Source organism: Aquarana catesbeiana, linkage group LG09, assembly GCF_042186555.1.
Source record: "Aquarana catesbeiana isolate 2022-GZ linkage group LG09, ASM4218655v1, whole genome shotgun sequence".
NCBI classification, from domain to species: Eukaryota; Metazoa; Chordata; class Amphibia; order Anura; family Ranidae; genus Aquarana; species Aquarana catesbeiana.
In genome coordinates this window covers 45,843,493-45,869,843 of record NC_133332.1, presented here as the reverse complement: position 1 = coordinate 45,869,843, position 26,351 = coordinate 45,843,493, and the positions used below count along the sequence as shown (strand labels likewise).

The 26,351-nt window shown below is 43.1% G+C and overlaps 1 protein-coding gene across 1 annotated transcript in view; it reads left to right on the top strand.

Annotated features, from left to right (window-relative positions):
* LOC141107576 (carnitine O-acetyltransferase-like) overlaps window positions 1–26,351 on the top strand; it is a 76,680-nt gene that overhangs the window by 11,416 nt on the left and 38,913 nt on the right. The window contains exons 3-7 of the mRNA XM_073598418.1: window positions 6,981–7,099; window positions 9,767–9,820; window positions 18,374–18,539; window positions 19,858–20,032; window positions 22,924–23,102. Of these exons, the coding sequence (XP_073454519.1) occupies window positions 6,981–7,099; window positions 9,767–9,820; window positions 18,374–18,539; window positions 19,858–20,032; window positions 22,924–23,102 (693 nt within the window). The remainder of the gene's footprint in view (window positions 1–6,980; window positions 7,100–9,766; window positions 9,821–18,373; window positions 18,540–19,857; window positions 20,033–22,923; window positions 23,103–26,351) is intronic.

Below are 26,351 nucleotides of genomic sequence, written 5' to 3'. Positions count from 1 at the left end.
TCATTGTAAATGGTTATTTTAAATACATCTAGTATAAAAGCCAGAATTTGCTTTTAAATTTGCTTTCTGTAACCTGTGTACAGCAGTACTTAAGCTTAGTATACAAGGCCCAAATGTCGGGTGGCATCGGCCAGTGTTCTGCCGGAAAAAAAAAAATCTCCAAAATTACCAACCACGTCACTTCCGGTGACTGTCCAGCAGTAATAATTGGAGATTTTCACAGAACACCGGCAGCGTATACACTACGGTGCACGATATAATGAGTGGATGTTGTTAGTCCGCCTGATACTAACCAACATGGCTGCCTACAGTGTTCTGTGAAAACAGCCAACTCGTTGTGTACCATAGTGTATACACTGCCGGCGTTCTGTGAAAACGGGCAACTCATCCAAATCTCTAACTATTGCTGATGGACAGTCACCGTAAGTGACGTGGTTGGAGATTTTGGCGAGTTGGAGTTTTTGGCAGAACACCGGTTCAATAGAAACTGGCCTACATTCGGCCCCTTGTCGGAAAATAATAGAACAGCAGAGAAGATCGCTGTACTAACATCACATAGTTAGTACAGCAGGTCAGACCAAAGCTGACAGTTCTTTTTTTTTTTTCATTCAGTCCTGCTGGGTTGAACGGAAAAAAAAAACTTGTAGTGTGTATGAGGCTTTTGACCAGGAGAGAGAGGGTCATTACTCTGAGCCAGATGCCGACAGACTCTTTCACCACCACCACTAGTTTGTAGCAAATACTGTATACTTAGTATTTTTACTCCAGTCCAGTATATATTTCCTTCAATTTTAAAGCCCTGAAGGGGGAGGGAGGTGGGGGTGGGCTTTAGGCTTAGTCCACCTAAATGTAAAAATGTATACACTCTGCATGCTGTTTTATTGGGGCAGCAACTCTGCTCTCTCCTACGATCACCATGTTCACTTCCCAACATCTGCGTATGCAGCAGAGCCTGATTTGCTAAAGTGAGAACTGAACTTGTGTTTACTTCAAACATCCAGTCATGTACATGGGAAGCTGGATTTTTAAAATTCTCCTGAACATGATTGCATATCAGTTTTTTGTTTTTGTTTTTTTACATGAAAAACAATTACAGTATCTGAGTCTGGCGCCATTGACTCTGAAAGCAGATACGGAGCCAAGCATCTAACAATCTCAGATTACATATGGACGCTAAAATAGTTTATATCAAAAGGGTGACCTTTAAGGAAGCTTTGAAAGGCATATCTCTGTGAACTTGATTAGAGTGGAAAAGAGACAAAAGATAGATGAGTAAATAGAACAACTTTTTTTCAGCCTTTTTACTCCGGAGGAACCCTTGAAATAATTTTCAGGTCTCAGGGAACCTTGCTATAATTACCGTATTTATCGGCGTATAACACGCACCCCAAGATTAGGAGGGCATTTTAAGGAAAAAAAACTTTTAGGAGGGAAGTTTAAGGAAAAAAACTTACATTTAAATGCCCATCAATGCAGCCTCATCAGTGTTCATCTGCAGCCTTGTCCATCATTGCAGAATGAACAGTGTCCATTTGCAGCCTTGCCCAGACAGTGGGGATCGGCGTATAACACGCACCCACGATTTTCCCCTGATTTTAAGGGGGGAAAAAAGTGCATGTTATATGCCGATAAATATGGTATATCTACAGCTCATGTTCATTAGTGTGATCAGTAAGTTGTAGATAAAATAAATAGGTAAAAGAATAAAGATAAATGCGATTATATCTATATTTGGTGGGAGGAAAAATGTATCTTGCATTGGAGGTCAGTATAATTAATGTTAATTAATGGGATTTTAGTGGTAAGAATGCCCTTTACATTGGTGGCCAGTGAGAAGAATGCCCTTTTTCGTGGAGGTCAGTGGGAAGAATGTACCATTTATTGGTCAGTGGAAAGAGTGACCCTTATGGTGGTGGTGGTCGGTGGAAAAATGACCCTCATGTTGGTGGTGCACGGTAGAAAAATGACTCTTATGATGGTGGTGGTCCCTGGAAAGAATGACCCTTATAGTGGTAGTGGTTGGTGAGAAGAATAGCCCTTAACGGTGGTGGTTGGTGGGAAGAATAGCCCTTAACGGTGGTGGTTGGTGGGAAGAATAGCCCTTAACGGTGGTGGTCGATGGGAATTTACCGGTTAATTGGATTAGTGTGAAGAAAGCCATCCTTCAAGACAACAACAATTGCTGCTGGATCTGCGTTGGCCCTAGGACTATGCAGGTATCATCAGATGAGAGATGAATCAGCCACTACTGAAGGAAACTCTAATAACCTCTGGAGGAACCCTGGTTGAGAATGCCTGAAGTAGAAGAAGAAAGAAGTGGAAGGAGACTTATGAAATTTGAGAAGGAGATAAGGAAAGGAAGTATTGGAGAGGGGAAGGAAAAGAAACAGGATGTCCTTTGGAGTTACCTATGACCTCCTGCCTTGAGGCGTCAAGATAACTGTTGACTGGAAATTTAGTGTATCTATAGCCAAAGCTTTTTGTTTTTAATAGGGAAGGGTTAGAACATATTTTCCAAATGCTGTCTGCCCCCTTGTTGAGGATATGTTTCTGTCATATTGTAAAGAAAACCTGTCCAAAGTGAAACATGGAGGTTGTTGTTGCTAACCTCTCCTTCTGAAAATGCTATTTGTCTGATTGTCATGTTGAGTATCTGGTTTCAGTACTTCATTGATCAGGTTTTTCTTGCTGTCTGTGCTCTCGCTAGGGATATTCACCCTCTGCATATGTCTTGGTGACTGACCCATTTGTTGCGACTGGGGAAAAAAGTGATGGTAAATCCAAAATTTGACAGTTTTTACAGGAGCAGACGTAGAAGAGAATTCTTTCAATGGGGACACCTGCTCCAGTGGTGGTTCTTTAAGACTGGATTTCTTCTCGATTTGGACAGATTTTCTATCACTTTTTGTTTGAAGAATCTATCCCCGGTGCAACAAGGACAGCAAAAAAGAGGTTCTTCCCATTCCGTATCCTTGTGAAAAAACTTTGGTTACAGATACATTTTAAGGGCTCTAGACCTACTCGAATCACTATTTACGGTTGGATGTTTGAAGTGAAGTATGGATCGCATTGCTTCTCGCTTTAGCAAATTACCCCCAGACTATACCCTTAAAATGGGTAAACTTTTCCAGCCTAAGCAAAACCTCAGTTCCACTTTAAATAGCATTTTAGTGCCTAGTCTGTAGTGTTTAGAATAATTTTATGATGAAATAGTAAATTCACAGATATTTTTGGGTAATTATCCTCCAGTCTAGATCTCCCAACTCTTTTTTGCTAAAGAATCTGGGATGAAAAGCAAACATTACAGAACTGCTGATCCTCTTAAGTAATAGCACTTTTAAAGGATACCTCTGCTAGGTAGAATAATTGCATTGCTGACTTCCTTAAAAAAATTGTCAGTTACCTGGCTGTCTCTAGCGTCTATACTTTTGCCATTGACCCGGAACAAGCATGCAAATTTTTAAATTTAAAGTGCAGCCACAACTCCTGATCTGCATTTATTCCTGGTCAGTTAGTGATACTGGAGCCACTGGATTACCATATCACTCGGGCAACAAACATTTTCATAAGGAGAGGTCAGCGATTGCACCCTTCATACATCCTCAGTCTGGGTTTCCTATAGGGCTCATTTGCATTCTTGCTTTGTGATAAAGCATATGTTACCACAACGCACGCTACATTTGTTGACGTGACATTCATTTTGAATGGCAACCCAAAGCACTAAGCCAACTCACCTGTTGTAGTGTTACCTTGTAGAATATTTTAGTGCGTTGGCAGCCCATTCATTTTGAATGGGCTGCCTGAAGGCAAAACACATTGTTGTGTGACATAATGCTTAGCAAAAATGTAAAGGGGTCCTTAATATTAAAAGCTAAAGTGGTTTCTGCATTTTTTATTTAATATTCACCACCATTGAGGTCTTGTTTTATGACAAAGTCATTTTCAGTTCCTGAAATGATCATCTTCACAAACTTCATGCCCAGTTGAATTCATGGAAATAGATAGTCAGTCATACAAACTTCATAATAACAAACTCCATTTTCATAGTTTTACATTACTTTCTTGTAACAGCAGTTGACCGTGTCTAAGAACAACTAAGCAGTCCAGTAGATGCCAGAGTAGGACCACACTGCCCTGTGCACTCCATACTTTAATAGACCTGGGCAGACACTCTTTTCCTCTGCACTACAAGCCCATTTACACCGTGTGCTGGGGTAACCAACGTGTTATACCCTGTACACACGGTCGGATTTTCCGATGGAAAATGTCCGATCGGAGCGTGTTGTCGGAAATTCCGACCGTGTGTGGGCTCCATCGGACATTTTCCATCGGATTTTCCGACACACAAAGTTTAAGAGCAGGCTATAAAATTTTCCGACAACAAAATCCGTTGTCGGAAATTCCGATCGTGTGTGACAAAGTGCCACGCATGCTCAGAATAAATAAAGAGATGAAAGCTATTGGCTGCCCCGTTTATAGTCCCGACGTACGTGTTTTACATCACCGCGTTCAGAATGATCGGATTTTCCGACAACTTTGTGTGACCGTGTGTATGCAAGACAAGTTTGAGCCAACATCCGTCAGAAAAAATCCTAGGATTTTGTTGTTGGAATGTCCGAACAAAGTCCAACCGTGTGTACGGGGCATTATTGTGTGCTTCCAACAGATGTGTAGCAGCACAGCTCAACATGTGATAACTAGTATGTTGCCCCACATTGTGCTATGTTTTTGTGATTTTACCGCCACTTTTTTGCTTGCTGATAAATATAATAAGTGGATACCATCCTTGGTCTATATCAGAACCTAGGCAATGTTAATGCAGCTCTTGCCATAGTGTTAATAACAAATGACTGTGCTTAAAAATTAAAGATCAAATGTATTTAAAAAGAAAAGAAGCTTGCTATTAATCAAATATAACAAAATTATAAAGTATCTGGTATAACTGTTGCCAATGGACAGAGGCAATTACAGAAAGAGAAAGTAACAGATAAAGAAATAATGGAGGTATGTTAAACGGGCAACCTTGTGCCCAGCGTTTTAGAGAGTTCTGTATTCTGATCTTGTATAGCAATCCCTACCACCCCTTCAGGTATAGACACTCCCTTTCACATATCTTAAGACACTTTCAGTCAACAGGCGGTGCTCAAGACACTGGTAAGTTTTAGGTCACCAGCTGTTATAAAAGACAGATATTCCCACAGACATTTCTATTACAATACTTTCCAGGAGGTGTTAGACATGCCAATGAGTTCAGGGCTCACATTCTTCATAATCTCTTTAAGGGGGGGGGGGGGGTTATGAGTACAAAAACAGATGGTAAACTGCCTAGTCAAAGAACTTCAGTTAATGTCCAACTAGTGCTCAATGGGAATACAAAAGTTCATAGATAATGATGGCTTAATATTTATGATGTTCTTGGAAGTAAAAATCATTGTAGGGACCATATTTCCACATCAGCTGCAACACACATCTGTCGCAAGCAGTGTTGGGGTGCCATTTACTATGCGTTGTGGTAAAGGATGCAGTAACGCCCCAGCATTACCACAATTATATGGAGTGGATGGACCCTCAAAGTCTTCACGAAGCATGTGTGCTGAGGCCTTATGCCGCGTACACACGAGCGGACTTTACGGCAGACTTTGCCCGGCGGACGGGATTTTGTCGGACAATTAGATCGTGTGTGTGGGCTCCAGCGGACTTTGTTTTCTCAAAAGTTGGACAGACTTAGATTTGAAACATGTTTTAAATTAATCCGTCGAAATCGAGTCCGGTCGAAAAGTCCGCTCGTCTGTATGCTAGTTCGACGGACAAAAAGCCACGCTAGGGCAGCTATTGGCTACTGGCTGTGAACTTCCTTGTTTTAGTCCGGTCGTACGTCATCACGTACGAATTCGACGGACTTTGGTGGATTGTGTGTAGGCAAGTCCGTTCATTCAGAAAGTCTGTCGTAAAGTCCGCCGAGCAAAGTCTGCCGTAAAGTCCGCTCGTGTGTACGCGGCATTAGAGCACTGAAGTGGGATAGCAAGAAATGCATTTCCACCAAGAAAAAATGGTAATTTAAGCCATTTTTAAGCAGAAATCAGGTAAATGTATGGTTGTACAGTAATATAAAGAGATAAAACATTTTTTTAAGAATTCAACTGGGCTTTTAATTTTAATGATTTATGTATAATGTGTGATCTGTATGAACACTGGTGCAGTAGAAAAAATAGGTTCCACAAACCTCGGCTACCAATTGGAACTTTATTTTTCATAGTGATTTGGCACCAACAGATTATGGAAAACATGAAAAAGAACAAAGAAGAAACTAGTCTTTGCTGACAGAAATATACGATCATGTGTTTACCAGTTCTATACACACACCAAGTCAATTGTCTTGCCAGTCTATTTCTGGCCTGTGGTAGGAAGCCGTAACTCCTGGAAGAACCCTACAAAAACCATGGGAGAATGTACATACTCCATAGAGATATCAATGCTAGGAGGAATTTACCATCCTGTGTTTATTATTCATATAGACGCACACAATTTATGGCCAATCTAGTCAGAAGCCAGTTTATCCTACCAGCATGTTTTTGGCCTGTGGCAGGAGGCTACAGTATATATCCTGGAAGAACCTTACATAAACCAGGGGAGAATGTACAAACTCTTTACAGATATCACTGTTGGAAAAAATGCCAGTCATATAGGCGTAGGTGATCTAATCAGAAGCCACATGTTCTACCAGTATGTTTTTGGACTGTGTCAGAAAGCCATATTTCCTGGAAGAACCTTACATCAAAGGAGAATGTACAAAGTCCACACAGATATCACTAAGCACCATAAGGCCACAAAGCTAGTCACTGGCCCAGCCACCATCTTATAATTTGGTGAAATTTAGCACTGTTACATGGTTATCGTCACCAGTTTTCATAAATGCCTAAGATATGTTCAATTCTGCCCACTTCTCATGTCTGTCTAAACTTGTATCTTCACTTATCTAGCTGTCAGACTGGAGACAAGAATGTATTTACCTAGAGAACCATCTACCACTCCCTGTACATTCAAGCCCGGCTGTCATTCTCCCCCAGAGGGAATACAGAGACTGGAGGGGGCAGCTGAGGTATCATTCTAACCTATTTTCATTGTTCCTTCTTCATATATGTCAACTGACCATCATTTAACTGTATAACTGTCACTCTGAAAGTAGTTATCTTGTTTTGAGGAAACGCACTTCCCCTTTCTATAACGGCCATATCACGCCACATGGCATCACATAGTACATAATGTGTGTTCCTTGCCATATGATCTGCACTGCATTATAACGCAATGTTGTGCTCTCTTTTGTTTCCTCATTCTTCAAGGGTAAGAATACATTTTCAAGAAAAAGTGAAGTAACTCCGAAAATCCTGGTCACCCCTCCAGACCCCGCTGCACATTGTGACTGTGATGCCCAGTGCTGCCGTTGTGGTGGTCCGTACACCGCAATGCACAACCCTGAAGTGGGTATCCAATATAATGCTTGGAAAGGCAAGCGCTCTCAGAGAAGAGCTTCTTTCTTCTGAGACATCTTATTGGAAGAAGCCCCAGATGCGCTTCTCATAGTCATGTTGCTGTGCTGACCAATCAGCACTTGCCATGGCAAGCATTATGGTGGATATTGCCTCCGAGGCTATATACTGCAGTGTATGGTGTACAGATCGCTACACCAGCAGCACAAGGTATTATGGCCACTATGTGCGGCAGGTTCTAGAGGGGTGGCCAAGATATTTGGAGCTATTTCAAATTTTTTATTTATTTTTTAATGTGAAAAGGTGAACTTACCCTTTAACTTCAATGTTTATTCTAGGTGCTGCAATGCATTGTTTAATGCTGTGTTAAAATGATGCCTGCATTAATTTATTGCCATGCACACCAACACAGGACATTATTGTGAACATGCCCTGTACTAAGCAAGACTTTTTGTTTTGTCTTTAAAGTGGTTGTAAACTCTGTTACACCACTTGTACCTACAGGTAAGCCTGTAATAAGCCCTACCTGTAGGTACTGTAAATATCTCCTAAACTTGCAAAAGTTTTGGAGATATTCACTATATACGCTGCTGCTGATGTCATCGGCACATGCGTACTGAAGAAACGGTCTTTTCAGGGACCGTACCGTGACTGACGGCTCCCACGCGCGGGAGTGACGTCATCCACAAACCCGGAAGTAACTCTGGTGAAAGATGTCGGCTGTGTACTCGGCGTACCAGCGCCGATTCAGGGCATCGTTCTAAGGTAAGTATTTCATAATGAGCTAGTATGCTATGCATACTAGCTCATTATGCCTTTGTCATGCTTGTTTTTTGTTTGTTTTTCAGAGGTTTACAACCTCTTTAAGTTGAAACTGCCCTGGGCAGCACTGCTCAACACAGCCCAACACAGTGCTGGTGGGAACCACCCCTAAAACCTAGAGACTGCCACTAATGTGTATAGGTGGTGACAGGTACCCTTGAATTCAATTGCATACAGTGCATCCAGAAAGTATTCACAGCGCTTCACTTTTTCCACGTTTTTGTAATGTTACAGCCTTATTCCAAAATGTATTCAATTTGTTATTTTCCTCAAAATTCTACAAACCATACCCCATAATGACAACGTGAAAGAAGTTTGTTTGGACGTATACTGCCTGTATCGTTAGGTGCCCGTCCAGCCCCAGCAGCTGTCAGTCTTTCATAGAGCTTGGCAGACTGCCAACAGCCTGAATGGGACACTGGTGCCCTCCACCGGCAGTTAAATGCCAGTCTCATGCCCCATGGCTAAACTGCTAGTGTGCATGGGGCTCTAGGCATAAACATAAGCCATTGGGTTGCTCAAACCTTAATGGAGCAATAAAGGCCAATGTGACCTGTGACACTTTTTCCTATCAGGTCAGCAGTGTTGGCATAAGGTGGCTATAGAGGGAGGATCTTCTGCCTACCTGTGCATCATTTGTCAAGATCTGTGTACCACTGTTACCATCTTTACCAGCTTGTTTTAATATTGCACAGTGAAAGGATTTTTCCTTTTTATGAAAAATGGATTAAGTAGAGGAAACCTGCACAGATAAAATTTGCAGGCTTTCATTGCATACCTCCTCCTTATGAAAACCCCATTTGCCTGGCTGTGAAGGTGACACAATGGCGTCAGTATTTTATAAGCCCCTGACCCAGAACAAGTATGGAGAAAGTGAGCTTGACGTGAGATCTGAACACCTGATCTGCATTCCAGTTCCATGTCTCAGCATCGAAGGATCAACATGACAGTCGGGCAGCTAGCTTTTTCAGCAGGGGTCCTCATTGGCAGCTCATTATTACTTATTTTTTGTAACAACTAGCCTCAAGAGACTTGTCGGAATGCGGTAAAATCACTTTCATTGGCTCAGTGCATGTTATCAATTCTGTCGTATTCTGATCATTGGCAATTGTGGCATAAATTATAAATAAACAATTGCCCCCAGTGGTTTCTTTTTTCTCCTACTTTCTTCTGTCAGCCTAACTTTGAACTTTGTTCTCAAATGAGGATAAGGAAATCACGTGGAATGTGAAGTAGAAACAGCTAATTATAATGGGCATATCATTTTAATTGGGGTTTGTAAGAAAAAAAAGTTAATTTAGTGTAAGGTTTAACAAATGATACAATTAGAAGCCTGGTAGAGGGGAGCTTTAGACTTGCTAATGGTGTTTTGAATTGTTCTTTTTCAGCTATTTTTTAAATTTTTTTATTTATGCTTTGGAGATCCCATATTTATGTCTTCTTTCATATGATTTCAGATTTGCCTCTAAATTAATATGTGGTGTTTTGGATTTCAAAGCCAAAATTGAAAGGTACGCTTTTTTTTTTTTTTTTTTTTTTTTTTTTTTTGTTTTTTTTTTTTCTTTAAGGGTAACTTTATTGTTTGTAAAGTAAAAGGTGCAAACGAGCAAACAATGCTCACTATTTCTGGTGTATGCGCACAGATCAGATCTGTTTTTAAAGGAATTTTTTTTTCTATAGTTTTACATTATTATTTATTATTATTTAGCCTTTTAATTTTAGGACTAAAAATATTTTTTTACAATAAAAACAATTGCTTATAAATAAATTGCATATTTGTTTTCATTTGAAGAGAGAGCTGGAGTCCAATAACAATCCTTCCCAATACTTTATTTTGTAAATAGGTGATCTGAGACATCCAAAAATTCCCAGCAGAATGCTAACACTTTTTAGCTGAAGCCTTAAAGGGGTTGTAAAGGTAAAAATTTTTTCACCTTAATGCATTCTATGCATTAAGGTGAAAAAACTTTTGACAGTACCGCCGCCCCCAGCCCCCCCGTTTTACTTACCTGACGCCTCGAATCTTCGCTGCTCGTCCTCGTCATCTTTATTGCAGCTCAGCCTGGTCGCTGATTGGCTGCAGTGGATGGATTGAAAGCAGCGCAGCCATTGGCTCGCGCTGCTGTCAATCACATCCGATGACGCGGCGCGCCGGGGGGCGGGGCCGAGTGATACAGCGAGCGGCTATAGCCGCCGGCTGTATCACGGGAGCGCGCCCGCAAGCACTCATCACCATGCGAGGGAGCCCGCATTAAGGTGGTAAATGCTTGCGGGGAGGAGCTGAAACAGCCGCCGAGGGACCCCAGAAGACCAGGTTCGGGGCCACTCTGTGCAGAACGAGCTGCACAGTGAAGGTAAGTATAACATGTTTGTTATTTAAAAAAAAAAAAAAAAAAAATACCTTTACGACCCCTTTAAGCTGGCCATAGATGTATAGAATTTTGAAAGGAAAAGGTTTTGCTTGCTTTTTGATTTTGGAATGAATGGACTTTACCAAACAAAAACCACATACACTGTTAGAAATTAGTTTGAGAAAAATTTTCCATCCTGCTCCTTCAAACTTTCTCATTGCAGTCAAAAACAAATTTCGATTTGACCTACTAGTGATTAGAAAAATGAACAGACTTTCTTAGACCCCTTTCACACTGAGGCAGTTTTCAGGCGTTTTAGCACTAGAAATAGCCTCTAAATAGCGCCTGAAATGCCCTGCCCATTGAAATGAAAGGGCCGCCCTTCCAAAGTGCCTGAAAAGCACTTCGGAAGTGCCACAACATAGGCGTTTTTAACCTCTTCTTTGGGGTTAAAAGCACCCCGCTAGCAGCCAAAAAGCACTGCTAAAACAAGCGGCGCTTTAGCGCTAACATGCCTGCGGCCCCAGTGTGAAAGGGGACTTAGAATATTTTCCAAATCATTTTTGTTTGAAATTCCACCTATTTTGTTGGGTAGATGATTCCCTTTTTTTTAACACATTCCCCTATCCACACAATTAAAGTGGATGAAGGAATCCTCCCTAGTGTACTATTGTATTCTTACAGCTGGGACTCCACTGTTCGAATTCACTGATCAGCGCCGCAGCCGGAGAATAAATTAAAATTTTCCAACTTCCCCTTTCAATAAAAGTTGTTTGCTAGGTTAACGTCTGCTGAGTTGGAATGGCTGTATAAGGATCAGAATTCGGCTGCTCCCTGTTGAACTTGCTCAATTTCGATTCATCTACATGTTTTCTTCTGGCTCTATTTATCTGTTTTAAAAAAAAAAAACGTAACCGATGTCAGTAGCTCAAGCTATTCTAGTACCCTCCGTGTGCAGAGTAGGTGAATTTAGTTTGGCTCCTCTGTAGGCAGAGGAACTTGGGGTTATTAGTTTGTGTTTACTGTGCAGAGCTCCAAGAGCTGGGCCTCCTGTTTCCACCCCCTGGCTTCTAGAACTTGCTGGATAGTTCCTGAACTTAGAGGGAGGAGGAACAGAGGCTAAAGGGCCGGGGGGGGGGGGGGGGGTAGAGGGGGTAAATGTTCAGGAGCCTGGCAGTGAGGGAGCAGAGTGTGGGATCCAGTCGCCTGGAGGTGACTCCTGTGCTGGACAAGGGAGAGAGAGGGAGCAGCTGGAGGTCTCAGCTCTTTGCCAGCCTCAGCTAGACCAAGGGACTGCATAATGCTAGTTAATAGCCATCAAAGCCATCCTACACCTCTAGCTTGGGTTCAGAGCAGCCAGGTGTGATAGTATTTCTCTAAGTAGCAGCCCCTGCATACTTCATTCGGAACTTTTTGTTGTCAGTTTGGCAGGGCCATCAATCCTACGGGAGGACAGCATTTTTTACATTAATACCTAGCAGCCAGAGAGATTAGCAAGTCCTCAAAGATTTAATTCAAGTTCTACAGTTCCAGGCATTCCCAGTCTCCCTCCAAGTTTAACCCATAAATCAAAAAACAAAAATCCCTTGGACCCATTCTTGAGTCTGTGAGAAAGCAGCAAAATTCCTGTTGCCTGGTTGTGTGGGAAGGCCTGGAAATCTGGCAGCCCTTAGTAGTGCTACACTCAGGACCATTGATAAGCCAGTACAGCCAGCCCTCCTAAACCGGGCCTGGACCCCATCAGTTCAAAAGGGGGGCCCAGGCACCTGCCGAGCAGGAGGGCCTCCTGTACTGCATTATTGCTGACACCTCTTGCAGCGATACCGGATTCTCCTCCTCTCCCTCTACGGCTGCACAGCAGGGGGATTGGTTCTAGTATCTTTATCCCCCCCCCTTTCCACCGCTCAGATCATCCCCATCCCTCTGCTATCTGGGGCCCCCCTGTTTGCCCTTTCCCTCACAGCACTTCCGGCTTCCTCCCGCTGGCAGCTGCTGATGGCACACACGGGGGTCATTTCAGGATGGAGACCTCATTCACACACCCACCTTTATTAACGCAATACAGTTCTATCTGTTAGATTTATCAGGGATTTTGTTGTTTGTGTCCACTAATAATGCTTTTAGAAGTGTGTTTTTTTTTTTTTTTTTCCTGCGAAAATTTCATTTGATATTTTCTTTGGGGGGGGAGGGGGCCTGTCGGGTAGGCTGTACGGGGCCCTGTGATCCTTAACAGCAGCCGTGGCTACACTATTTTGTTTCTATTTTTGAATCAAACTTTTGATTTTTGTCCAGTGGCCAGCAAAGCAGCTAAAAAAAGACTCAGAATGTTAGAGCAATTCCAGACTGCAAGCAAATTGGTGAGCTAAAGATGCATTCCTGTAAGCGCTGCAGCCGTGTTAAAGTCCATTTTTCTTTTACTATAATCTGAGTTTTTCATAATTAGATTGCCTGCTCCTTGAGGGCAGAGACTGATGGGAATGTACAGTATGTAAAGTGCTGTGTACGGTGCTATATAAATGCCTGTAATAAATTCATAAATAATGCAAACAGCAATAATCTAGACATTTTAGTGGAAGTGGGGACCCATCATAACTGCTCTCTGCTCTGTGTTGGCCATACATAGACCTATTTTTGTACAGTAACAATTCAGGCAAAGCAAACAACATTGCAGTGTTCTAGATGCTGAATAAATGACAGACATTAGTTGTAGTTATTTTTCAATTTCATTGGTAATGGACAATGACCGATCAGCCGAAAATCATATATGCCACATAAAACAAATGCAAGATATGCGTCTGATTTCAGTAAAGAAACAGTCTTCATTAACCACTTCAGCTCCCGGAAGGTTTTACCCCCTTAATCACTAGGCCATTTTTTGCGATACGGCGCTGCGTTACTTTAACTGACAATTGTGACGTTGTACACAAATAAAATCGATGTCCCTTTTTTCACCACAAATAGAGCTTTCTTTTGGTGGTATTTGATCACCTCTGCGGTTTTTATTTTTAGCGCTAAAAACAAAAAAGAGCGACAAGTTTGAAAAAAAAACAATATTTTACAATTTCTGCTATAAAACATATGCAATAAAAAAGATGTAAAAAATCAAATTTCTTCATCAATTTAGGGCAGTGGTTCTCAACCCCTGTCCTCAGGACTCACTAAACAGGCCAGGTTTGCAAGATAGCTGAAATACATCACAGGTGATATCATTTGCTGCTCAGAGCCGTATTCTAGTCTGCATCTCCCCAAGGTAATACTTAAAATCTGTCCCGTTAGTGGGTCCTGAGGACAGGAGTTGAGAACCACTGATTTAGGCCAATATATATTCTGCTACATATTTTTGGTTAAAAAATCTCAATAAGCGTATATTGTGGTTTGCGCAAAAGATATAGCGTCTACAAACTATGGGATAGATTTAGGGACTTTTTATTTATTTTTATATTTTTTACTAGTAATGGCGGCGATCAGCAATTTTTTTTTTTAACGGGACTGCGATCCTGCAGCAGACAAATCTCACACTAAGTGACGCTTTTTGGGGACCAGTGACACCAATACGGTAATCGGTGTTAAAAAAAAAAAAAGGCACTCTCACTGTATAAATGACACTGGCAGGGATGGGGTTAACATTAGGGGCAATCAAAGGGTAGGAAGTGATTTCTAATGCCCCGTACACACGGTCGGACATTGATCGGACATTCCGACAACAAAATCCTAGGATTTTTTCCGACGGATGTTGGCTCAAACTTGTCTTGCATACACACGGTCACACAAAGTTGTCGGAAAATCCGATCGTTCTGAACGCGGTGACGTAAAACACGTACGTCGGGACTATAAACGGGGCAGTGGCCAATAGCTTTCATCTCTTTATTTATTCTGAGCATGCGTGGCACTTTGTCCGTCGGATTTGTGTACACACGATCGGAAATTCCGACAACGGATTTTGTTGTCGGAAAATTTTATCTCCTGCTCTCCAACTTTGTGTGTCGGAAAATCCGATGGAAAATGTCCGATGGAGCCCACACACGGTCGGAATTTCCGACAACACGCTCCGATCGGACATTTTCCATCGGAAAATCCGACCGTGTGTACGGAGCATAACTGTGTAGCGGGTGGCTTTAGTGGAGGAAGAGAGAGATCTGTGTTCCTGATTAGCAGGAACAGAAGATCTCTCTCTTCCTCTCTGACAGAACGGCCGTCTGCTTTGTTTACATAGGCAGACCGCCTTTCTGCCTCGAACGATCGGATTGCTGTGTCCAATCACAGAAATCGGATGTGGTTTTGCGCTTAAGGGCCGCCCTGCTGCAGTACATGTACACGGGGCGGTCCTTAAGCGGTTAAAAGCTTCTCAAACAACCCAAAATTGGTGTACACCGATTTTGACCTGGATGATCAAATCTAGAATAAAATTGGAGCAGTGTCCTATAGGGACTCCTTGCTTCAATGTTAAAGCGGACCTTCATCCTAAAGGTCATGTCATAATGCCCTGGCTCCCCCCCCCCCCCCCCCTCACAATTGGACATTTTTTTTTTCTTTTCTTTTTTAATCTAACGTTTTATTTGTACCTAGACGAGAATTACTTTTCCTTCTCCCTTTCCCCTGCGCGGAAAGACTGCTATCGGGAAAGCTCAAAACCTTCCCTGTCTTTGCACAACATGCAGGGAAAATCACTTGCACATGGGCTGATGCACCAAAGGGCTCTGCTAGAACCTGAAGGCTAGGGAGAGACCATTGGTGCATCTGCACATGCAAAACAATGGCAGTGCCAGAGTGGGGGCGCAGCCTGTAAAGAGCAGGGTTAAAGTTCCTTTTTAAAGCAGTAGGTTTTCTTTTTTCTCTTTCTATTTTTCTCTGGTGATCCAGTCAGTAAGCCTGTTTGTCAAACAAACAAGCTCTCCAGCAAATGTATCTGTTACAGAGATAAGAAAAATGGGTGCTTACAATGATCAGTTTTTTTTTTTATTTATGAAAAACATTTATCCCAAAAGGAAAAAAATCTGTGTGCTGTAACTGCATATAAAGTATTAGTTGTAGTTTGGCTTTAATTTGTTAGTATATTTAAATCTGCTAGTACATCTAACACCCCCCCCCCCCCCCATTTGACTGACAACGTTACTGTCCAAATGTGCTCCCTGTGCTCTTTCATCCAGAGTGAGGGCACTCTAATACAGGAGGTGTGTTACAGGCCAGAACACAAAACAAAGGGTAAAAAGCCTTTAAAAAAAACCTGAATGCAGCCATCACATTGAATGATTGGCAGGCTGCAATATATTACATTTTTGGCTTTGGGTTTAATATTGCTTTAAAGTAGACGTCCAGTCAAATGCTAACAAAGCTTAAAGGAGAAGTCCAATCTGAGCTTGTTTGGCTGGGCTTCTCCTCTGGGTCACAGGAGTGCAATGTTTTGCACTCTTGTGACCCGTTTTCAGCAGAGAGCGGTCTGGAGTCCGCTCTCTGCGACGTCACAGAAATCAGGTGCCTGGACTGATGGCCATCTCAGCCTCTCAGCGAGCCGCTGAGCCAGCCTCTCCCCGCCCCTCTACAGCTCGGCGCTCCAATGAGCTTGGAGGAGCAGAGCAGGAGAGCTGCTGACTGACAGGCAGCAGCTCTCTGCTTGGGGAGCTGAGAGAACTGAGCCATCGGCGATGTTCGATCGCTCGGTTCCCAGTGTAGAGGCGGCAGGGGACAGCTGCAGCATCCACCTAGGTAAGTATGATTATGGGAAAAAACTGGATTCCCATACTTCTCTTTTTAAACCTGCTCCCACCCCCATTTTAAATCCTATACTCTCTACCCTGTAATGGAAAGATGTCTATACTTGCCTATTTTGAGGGCACTCCATTCCGATCACATGATCTCCCTGTGGCCAGCTTCAGTGAAGAGAAGAGATCACCGACAACAGCTGCAGGGCCTGGGCGATGACATCACCCATAGACTTAAAGGAGAAGTACAGCCAAATCTCGTTTGACTGTACTTCTCCTGTGCAGAACAAACTGCACTCCTGTGACCCGTTTTCAGCAGACAATGGCCTGAAGCCTGCTGTCGGCTAATGTCACAGAGCTGGTCCAGGCTGGGGCGAGATTGCAACAATATGGTCGGGATCCACCCACAACCCTAAACCGGCACCTGGCTCCGCCTTTCAGCGACTGACAGTCTGCAGCTCTCTGCTCGGGGAGCTGTGAGAACCGAGCGATCAGCAGTGTTAGAGGTGGTGCATCCACCTAGGTAAGTATAATTCTTGTAAAAAAAAAAAAAATCCAGAACTCCTCTTAGTATGAACTTCTCTTAGCACTTCTCTCAGTTCGCCTAGTACACACGATCAGAAAATCATATGAAAAATACCGCTTTTAAAGCGATCGTATGATAATCAGTTCATCCAAAATTATTCCAAGGGACAAACACGAAAATTTTTCTTGTACGATTTTAGTTTAATCCGTACAGTTTTTGTCCGACAAATACAATACAATACATCGCTTCCAAATTTTTATTTTGTCGTACGAGAATTTTCGTAACTTTAGTAAACTCTTCATTTTCGATATGGAGACTAGCATGCAAAAAAAAAAACCAGATGATTAGTCGTCTGATAATCTCATCGTGTGTACCAGGCTTTTGGGCCATCTGTTGTTGGCTGTCCTTACACTGAAGCTGCCGCTTATGAGCCAATCGTGTGACCAGACCGGAGTGCCCTCAGAATAGGCAAGTATAAGCATCTTCCTTCTACAGGGTAGACAGAATAGCCTTAGAACAGGTTTGGGCGCAGAGCAGAGAGCTGTTGACCGACAGTCAGCAACTCTCTGCTCAGGGAGCCCTGAGAACCCAGCGATTAGTGTTTTTTGATTACCCAGTTCTCTCTTAGAGGCGTCAACTCGCTGTGTTTGGAGGAGGAATGCTGCCGATGACCCTAAGAACATCATCCCCACCATCAAACATGGAGGTGGAAACATTATGCTTTGGGGGTGTTTTCTGCTAAGGGGACAGGACAACTTCACCGCATCAAAGGGACGATGGACTGAGTCATATACTGTCAAATTTTGAGTGAGAATCTCCTTCCCTCAGCCAGGGCATTGAAAAGGGGTTGTGGATGGGTATTCCAGCATGACAATGACCCAAAACACACGGCCAAGGCAACAAAGCAGTGGCTCAAGAGGAAGCACATTAAGGTCCTGGAATGGCCTAGCCAGTCTCCAGACCCATAGAAAATATGTGGAGGGAGCTGAAGGTTCAAGTTACCAAACGTCAGCCCCGAAACCTTAATGACTTGGAGAGGATCTGCAAATAGGAGTGGGACAAAATGCCTCCTGAGATGTGTGCAAACCTGGTGGCCAACTACAAGAAACGTCTGATTGCCAACAAAGGTTTCCCCACAAAGTACTAAGTCATGTTTTGTGAAGGGGTCAAATACTTATTTCACTCATTAAAATGCAAATCTATTTATAACTTTTTTGAAATGCGTTTTTCTGGATATTTTTGTTGTTATTCTGTCTTTCACTGTTAAAATAAACCTACCATTAAAATTATAGACTGACCATTTCTTTGTCAGTGGGCAAAGGTTCAAAATCAGCAGGGGATCAAATACTCTTTTCCCTCACTGTGTGTGTGTGTGTGTGTGTGTGTGTTTCATCCATGTATTTAGCAATTTACCTGAAATTCAGCTTTAATAGATACAAGATGATGCAAATTGTAAGGCTTCAAAATCTTTCTTTTCTCTTGAACCAGCCCCGGTAGTCTGGAGGAGCTGTGGCGAGGTCAACCCTTGTGTCCCGACCAGTACAACAAATTCTTTGGCTCCTGTAGAGAGCCTGGTTACAAAAGAGATCGAGTCCTTCTGCAGCCACCGAACAAAGCCCCACCTCATCGTGTGACCGTCTGTAAGAACTACCAGGTGACTCTCTCTTGATAATAGTAAAGTCAATGTCTGGCTGCTTAAAAGTTAAGATGGTAGAATTAAAAAAAAAACAATATACACTATGGCTCGGTTCACACAGGGACGACTTGTCAGGCGACCTAGTCGCCTGATAAGTCGCCTCCCGTTCTGTGCTATGGAACCGTTCTAAGGGGAGCGACGCAAGTCGCTCCGACTTAGAAAAAGGTTCCTGTACGACTTCGGGGGCAACTTGGGGCGACTTGCATAGACTTCTATACAGAAGTCGTTTTGCAAGTCGCCCGGGCAGTCGTGTGCAGGTCGCCTCGGTGATGCGACCTGCAAGTCGTGCCGCCTCTGGTGTGAACCGAGGCTGAGTTCAACTGTATGATATAAAGTAACATTAAAGCTTCCAGAAACAAAAAAGTCAAAGTCTTGCTATGCCCCCTGTGTTCAAGGCTGTTTGTAGAGATCATGATTTCCTAGGTACACCTGCATGATTGTACAAGCTCCGCCCCTTGCAACTTTTTTTCCCCATAAAAACTAATGCTAGAATGCGCTAGTAAAAGCAAGTTCTTATTTGCTTTAAATGCTAGCTACAGTTCTACCTTGCTTTATCTTTCCTGAACCATAAGGAGTCTTGCGACTCCTCTTAATGACCCCTTTTACCCTGTATAGTCCTTTTGATGAAGTTAGTCACAAATCTGTAGGAATGGACAGAAGGAGTGGCATTCCCCTAGCTCTGCTGCTCTAGGCAATGACCCACAAGTGCTTTAAGTAAAATGCAGCCCTGCCTGTACCCCGTAATGCAAAGCAGCCTATGGAGAGTAGCCCATGGAATATAATGGATGTGGCTTATCTTCGACTTTTAAAGCTGAAATTGGAGCTTGGCATACAACGCTGAAATGTGTGTTAGGAAAGCCTGACCACTATACATTATTTGCACACACATGGGGATCTATTTCTAAAACATTTTTTGACCAGATGTCACAAGCATTTGTCCAACCTGCACACTTTTTTTTCCTGTATTTTCTCTAATAGGATTATTTCATTTGATCGTCGTTTCCATCTAGTGGCCAAAATCCAGTATTTTTTTTTCTGATTATTGAGTTTCATAAAAATGATGGCGTTTTGGCCACTAGATGGCGCTGACAATCCTAGGAAATATTCAGATGAGAATACGTACAAGGGGAATTTGTGCAGGCTGAACAAACGCTTGTGACATTCATCCAACGAATGTTTTATAAATAGACCCTACTTGAGGTTATTGACCCTATAATATGTATTCTCATTTTTACCATCTTTTCTGTCGTCCCTCTCGTATCCGGCTCTACGTCAGTTTTTTGAGCTTGATGTCTACAACAGCGACGGTTCTCCACTGACAGAAGACCAGATTCACCAGCAGATGCTCTTCCTGCGAGCGCACTCCAAAAAAACTGACAAGGAGCCGGTGGGTGTGCTCACCACGGACCACAGGAACAGCTGGGGCCGAGCGTACAATACACTAATCCGTGGTAAGTGTGTTCTGAGTAAATACAGCTGAAGCTTATGAAGGGAACGGCAGATGACAACAGCTCTTTCAATAAGGCCTCGTTCACAAAGGTGTACTACAGCGTACACCCATGAGAGGGCTGTGTTTACCCACACGGGGATGCACAGGTGTTCTGTGCCGGCAGTCCCATTCATGTCAATTGGGATGCATTAGCTGCACGGACACAGCCACTGCTCCCATTTTGACATCCATGCAGGTGCAGGTACACTGAACCAAATGCAGACAGTGTATGTTCAGGGCCGCATACCCACACCAATGCCAATCTGGGAGCATTGTGATTTAATGAGAATTGAAATTGAAGCACAATTGGTTCAGATACAACTTTATTCCATTAAAAGACAGGGGTACAATCCAAAAAAGTAGTCAACGTATTTGGGGTGGGGGGGGGGCGTGGGGGTTATCCCTAGTACCTTGGCATGCAGGGACGGACTGATAGTTGTGCCATTGATCTTGAGCGAGAAGTCAGGGGAAGAGGCACGTGTGGGAGGAAATATTATGAGCTCTGTTTTGGATAGATTGAGTTTGAGGAAGTGGTGTGACATCCAGGCTGATATGTCTGTAAGTAAATCAGTGATGCATAAGGAAACTGATGGGGTGAGCTGAGGGATAGAGAGATGGATTTGGGTATCATCAGCATAGAAATGGTGTTGGAAGCCATGGGGGGCTATCAGCTGACGCAGGGAGGAGGTGTAGATCGAGAATAGGAGAGGTCCAAGGAAAGAACCTTGGGGGACCCCAACAGAGAGAGGAGGAAGTAGAGTTGTAAGTGATACTGAAGATACAGTGAGAGAGGTAAAATTTGAACCAATGGAGAGTACAGTAACGGAGACCAAGGAAATTTGAGTTTTTTGAGGAGGTGGGAGGTGGTCAACTGTATCATAGGCAGCGGAGAGGTCCAAGAGCAAGAGTATGGAATAGTGAACGTTGGTTTTAGCTGTTAGTAAGACGTTTGTGAGTTTTAGGAGAGCAGTTTCTGTGGAGTGTTTGGGGGCGAAATCTAAACTGAAGGTGATTGAGAAGTTTATTCTCGATGAGGTGGTAGCTCAGCTGGTTGTAGACTAGACTTTCAAGGAGTTTTGAGGCAAAAGGGAGTAGGGAGATGGGTCTTAGGTTGTTAAGATTGGTGGGGTCCAGTGAGTCCTTTTTAGGTATAGGGGTGACTAGTGTATGTTTTAGAGGGTTGGGGAAGAGATTGTGGGTATGAGTTAAAGAGTGTAGGATAGAGCCAGAGGGTGACCATAGTATTTGCGAGGGAACAGGGGGCAGGTGATTAGGTGGGCATTAGAAAAAGGTTTACTGACTTCCTCTATAGTAGCTGCGTTAAATGGGGGAAGTATTGATTGTGCAGGTGGACAAGAAGGGTAAGGTGAGGGAGATATCTGTAAAGTGGAGATCTGGTCACAATTTGTATCTATCTTATTTTTGAAGTGATTAGCAATCTCCTGGGGAGTGAGTAAGTTAGTGAGTGGAGGTAATGAAGGATTAAGTAGAGGGTCACAGGTAGAAAAGAGTTGATGGGGACTGCATGTTAATGGGAGTGATAAAGTTGTAGTGTTTGGAAGTGTGGAGGCAAGCATTGTATTTTTGAAGGGCAGATTTATATTGGTTGACGTCTTGTGGGGACTTATTCCGCCACAGGCGCTTAAGAGCGCGGCTACATTTTTTTAGGCTTCTGGTATTGTCTGCTTGGCAGGTTTCTAGCGGTCAGGCCTGATTCTGTGTGTAGTGAGGTGGTTAAGGTTTCCAGGATGTATGACCCTGAACTGTTGTTTACAGAAGTGGCCAGGTTGAGGCAGGACAAGGCTGACATTTTGTCATAGAGACGATCTGTTGCAGAAAAAACAAGAGAAGGGTTAAGATGGTGAAGGTTTCTATGGGTAATGGTTAGGTAGTTGGAAGGCGAGGTGAAGGAAGACAAGGAGACAGTGAAGCTAATAAGGTAGTGATCAGAGAGAGGAAAGGATTGTTGGAGAGATTGTACAGGGTGCATAGGTAGGAGAATACAAGGTCAAGGCAGTTGCCATCAGAGTGAGTAGAAGCGTATGTCCATTGTTTTAGGTCAAAAGAGGAAGTTAGGCTCAGAAGTGTTAAGATTAACAGGGATGTTGAAGTCACCGAGAATGCTTGTGGGAATTTCAGAAGAGAGAAAGTAGAGTAGCCAGGCTGAGAAGCCATCAAGGAAGCTTGATACTGGTCCAGGAGGCCAATAGATCACAGCAATTATCAAATAAACTGGAGAGAATAGATGAATACAGTGAGCTTCTAATTAGGAGAGGGAGATGGATGAAGGATCTGAAAGTGCTTTGAGGGGATAGGAGGATTCCAACTCTACCTCCTTTCCATCCACCAGGCCTGGGAGAGTGAATCCAGAGGACGCCACCATGGGAGAGGGCAGCAGGAGGGGGAAAGTCAGATTTGTGAAGCCAGATTTCAGTGATTGCAAGTAGGTTAAAGGATTTTGTGATTAAAAAGGTGTGTGTTAAAGGTTATTGTAGTAAGAATACTGCACAGCATTGACATATTGTAATCATTTTAGAAGTAATTAATGAATATGTCAGCAAAAAATTTTGTTGCAGGGGATGCCTAAAATCTGACTTGTATCTTAGTTAAGACTTCTGGGAAAATAAGTAAGCCAATCATACAAGAAGGAAATTACATTTTTGTTCTATACAAGATGTGTACAGAATGCCTTCAGGTTGCCATATTGCAGTGGGTTTTTCAGAAAATTACAGAGCTGCAGATTGAAAAGGAAAGTTTTTATTTACTTGCTATATTTTATCCCCCCCCCCCCCCATGAAGGTGGAGTTACCCTTTAAATCCATCCACAGTTTTTATTTGTGTCTTTATCTCCAGACCGTCTGAACAGGGAGTCTGTCCGGAGCATCCAGCGCAGTCTGTTTACGGTGTGTCTGGACGCCACCGCACTGAAGTACTCTGAAGATCTGTACAGCAGCCGTACGGCCGCTCAGATGCTGCATGGAGGAGGGAGCCACGCCAACAGCGGGAATCGCTGGTTTGATAAAACCCTGCAGGTGTGTTCAGCACTGCACCCTCACTGTGTCCTCCTGTGTTCTTCCCTCTGTAGTGATAGACTACATTCTGTGTTTCTCTGTGCTATGGCACTGATGCAGCATGTCTGAGAAAATGTGCTGGACCTATTAAAAAAAAAAAAAAGAAAAAGGCATTCGCACTGAGCAAGTAGCTCCAGTTAAACTAATTTCAGTGGTACTATACTGTACTCTGCCATTCATCATTGCCCAATAGTGTTACACAGAAAGGCCCTGAACAGCGCCCGAGCTGGGCTATGTGTGTCCATAGACACAGACAATGCGGCTTGGCCCTGCTCCCTCCTCATTAGATTTAATTGACAGCAGCAGGAGCCAATGGCTCCAGCTGCTGCTTCTGTGTCTGTGAGGCGAGAGAGAGCAGTCTAGGGTACAGCGCTGGATCAAAATAGGAACCAAGTAAGTATTTAGAAGGTGGGTCGTGGGTAGCTGATACTAGAAGGTTTTTTTACCTTAATTCAGAGAATGCATTAATGTAAAAACAGTCTGCATTTCGAAGCCCTTTGTCTTGCACAGTTGCACAAACTCCTCTCCTGTACTGAAATTGCTCACTCCGCTTTCTCTGCACACTGTTAGCAAGCCAAATACAGCCCACCTAATTCCTGGCTGGGAAATATCCAGCATTATCTAGCCTTTTCCTCCTCAGCCTGACTGTCTCTTGCACTTCTTTCAGGCTCCGTTCACATCTAGGCGCCCCGGACTGCGGGCGAAATCGCTGCAATTCTGCCCGCAATCCCGAGTCACAGCGAATTGCATGATGCCCTTGTGATCCCCGTCTCTTCCAATGGCACCCCAATCGCGCTGCAATTTTGCCACGATTGTCCTCCGACGAATTGCGGTAAAATCGCGCAAACAAAATTCCAGAACTTCTTTTGGGCAACAGGTGTACCTGGATTCATCAGGTGATAATTGCGGCAAAATCGCACCGAGATTGGGGTGCCATTGGAAGTAACAGTGATTGGAAGGCGGGTCCCGCGAGTTGTTGTGATTCGGGATCGCGGGTAGAATCGCAGCAATTCCGCCCACGATCCAGGACACCTGGATGTGAACCAAGCCTTAATCATGGAGGCTCAGTATCCTATATGGGTGTTACCTAGGGCAGTCTGCATGCAAATGCAGTTTGTCTGGGTATACCCACTACTCCAGTTTGCCATCCATCAAGGCATTATGAAATTTGCAGAACTCCTCCCAAGAGCCAGCCCACTGCTTGGATCAGGGCTGAGGACTATTGAGGGGAGTACTGAGGCAGGGTGCTGTGAGGTGTGTTTTTTTTTTTTTTTTTTTTTTTTTTTTTCTGGAAGCCGTGTACAGATTCAAAGAGTATAAAATAAGGCATGTATTGAAAATGGGTTTTATTTAATATCATATCCAGTCCCCACACTCCTAACCCTGTGTAAACTCTGTTGGATGGAGTCAGAGCTTATACAGGGTTGATGATGTCGCCCCTCCATGGTGTTTGGCTGCTCAGGCAAAGCATTGCTTAATGGGAGAAGGTCACCTATTCGCCCATACCCAGAAACTTTAAAGTGGTTGTAAATGATTTTTTTTTTTTAATAACAAACATTTCTATATTTACCTGCTCTGTGCATTAGAATTACAGAGAGTGGCCCCAATCCTCCTCTTCTCAAGTCCCCTGCTGGCACTCCTGACTCCTCTCTTGCTGGTGCCCCCAATAGGAAACCAGTTCCCATGGGGACACTTGTGCAGGCTCTCTCCCTAGACCCGCTGCTGTGTCCATTGACACAGACAGCGGGACTCTCCCCCGATCCCGTGTCACTAGAGTTGATTGGCTGGAGCGGGAGCCAATGATTCCCGCTGCTATCAATCTGCCGAATGAGGAGGGAGACAGTGGCGAGAACTGCTGTTCTCGTGCACGTCGCTGGATTGGATTGGATCGGGCTCAGGTAAGAATAAGATGGAGCTGGGGGAGATCCTGCAGCAGAGAAGGTTTTTTTACCTTAATACGTAGAATGCATAAAGGTAAAAAACCTTGAGGAAAGAACCACTTTAAAGCAGAACTATTGACACAACTTTTTTTTTTTTTTTTTCATTTTGAATAGAGCAAGGAAAGTGTTATAACCCCTGCCCGATTTTTTTTTTTTTTTTTTTTCACCATCTCTGTCCTATTGTGCAGATTTTCCTTCACTTCCTGTCCCATAGCCAAGCATAAAATGAGAGAAAATCCCAAAAATTAAGGGAATTCCCCAAGTCACCAGAACTAGTGTACCCATTGGAAGATTTCCCCTCTTTTACTTTTCTGGGGACAACCCAAAATTTGGGATTTTCTCTTACTTTCAATGATGATGATAAACAGAACAAATAGAGAGGGTGAATCTCGCTAATGGGAGCACAAAAAGCAATAAAAACCTGACAGGTGTTCTAATTCCCCTCCACTCTATCTAGAACTAAAAGAGGTTTTTCCTTTTAGTTATACTTTGTGGAGCAAAAGCACTGCAGGAGAGCATGGGGTAAGCATGTCACTTTTTCCTGAATGGGCAAAATAGTGTCCAATATCATTAAACAAAAATGTATATACAGTATCAGTTTTGGGTGGACTGGTACTTTGTTTAGCATCCTTATTTAATAAGGTAGTAATCGGAGCAATGTCTATGTGCACAGTATATTAACGAAGCAATGTCTATGTGCACAATATATTATGTAGTATTGTAATGAATAAGCTTATACTTTCCTGTTGTCGCATGGAGAACAAAATTTTATTGGTTAAGGTGGCCATACACCTATTGATATGATCGTTTGATGTGACTAAAATGAATAAGCATTGTAAACCAGAGTGTCTCCATTCGATCAATTTGGTAATCGTTGGATCAGTTTTAAGAGTGACAAATTAATTAGCTGGGGTAAAGTTTTAATGATCGTTTCTGATTGAAATATCTGTTTGTCAGACAGCTGATCCTAATACAGATCAAATAAATAATCATTGAAGGACACAGTAGTATCTTCAGATCCTTACCAATGGGTTTTATTACACCACTTGCAGAAGTAGAATGCTAGGTAAACCAAGAATGAAAGAAACAAACACCCTAGAGGTGGCCCCTTCTGATGACCAAACCCCACCATCTGCTCCTCAGCTCAGTTTTTTTTTGCCTCCTGCTTAGGACCTAGAAATATTTCTGCAAAACCACAAATTGGTAAACAAAAAGTGCTACTCCATGCAATTCTACTTTACAGGTACAACATGAGGTAGGCATAAAAGAT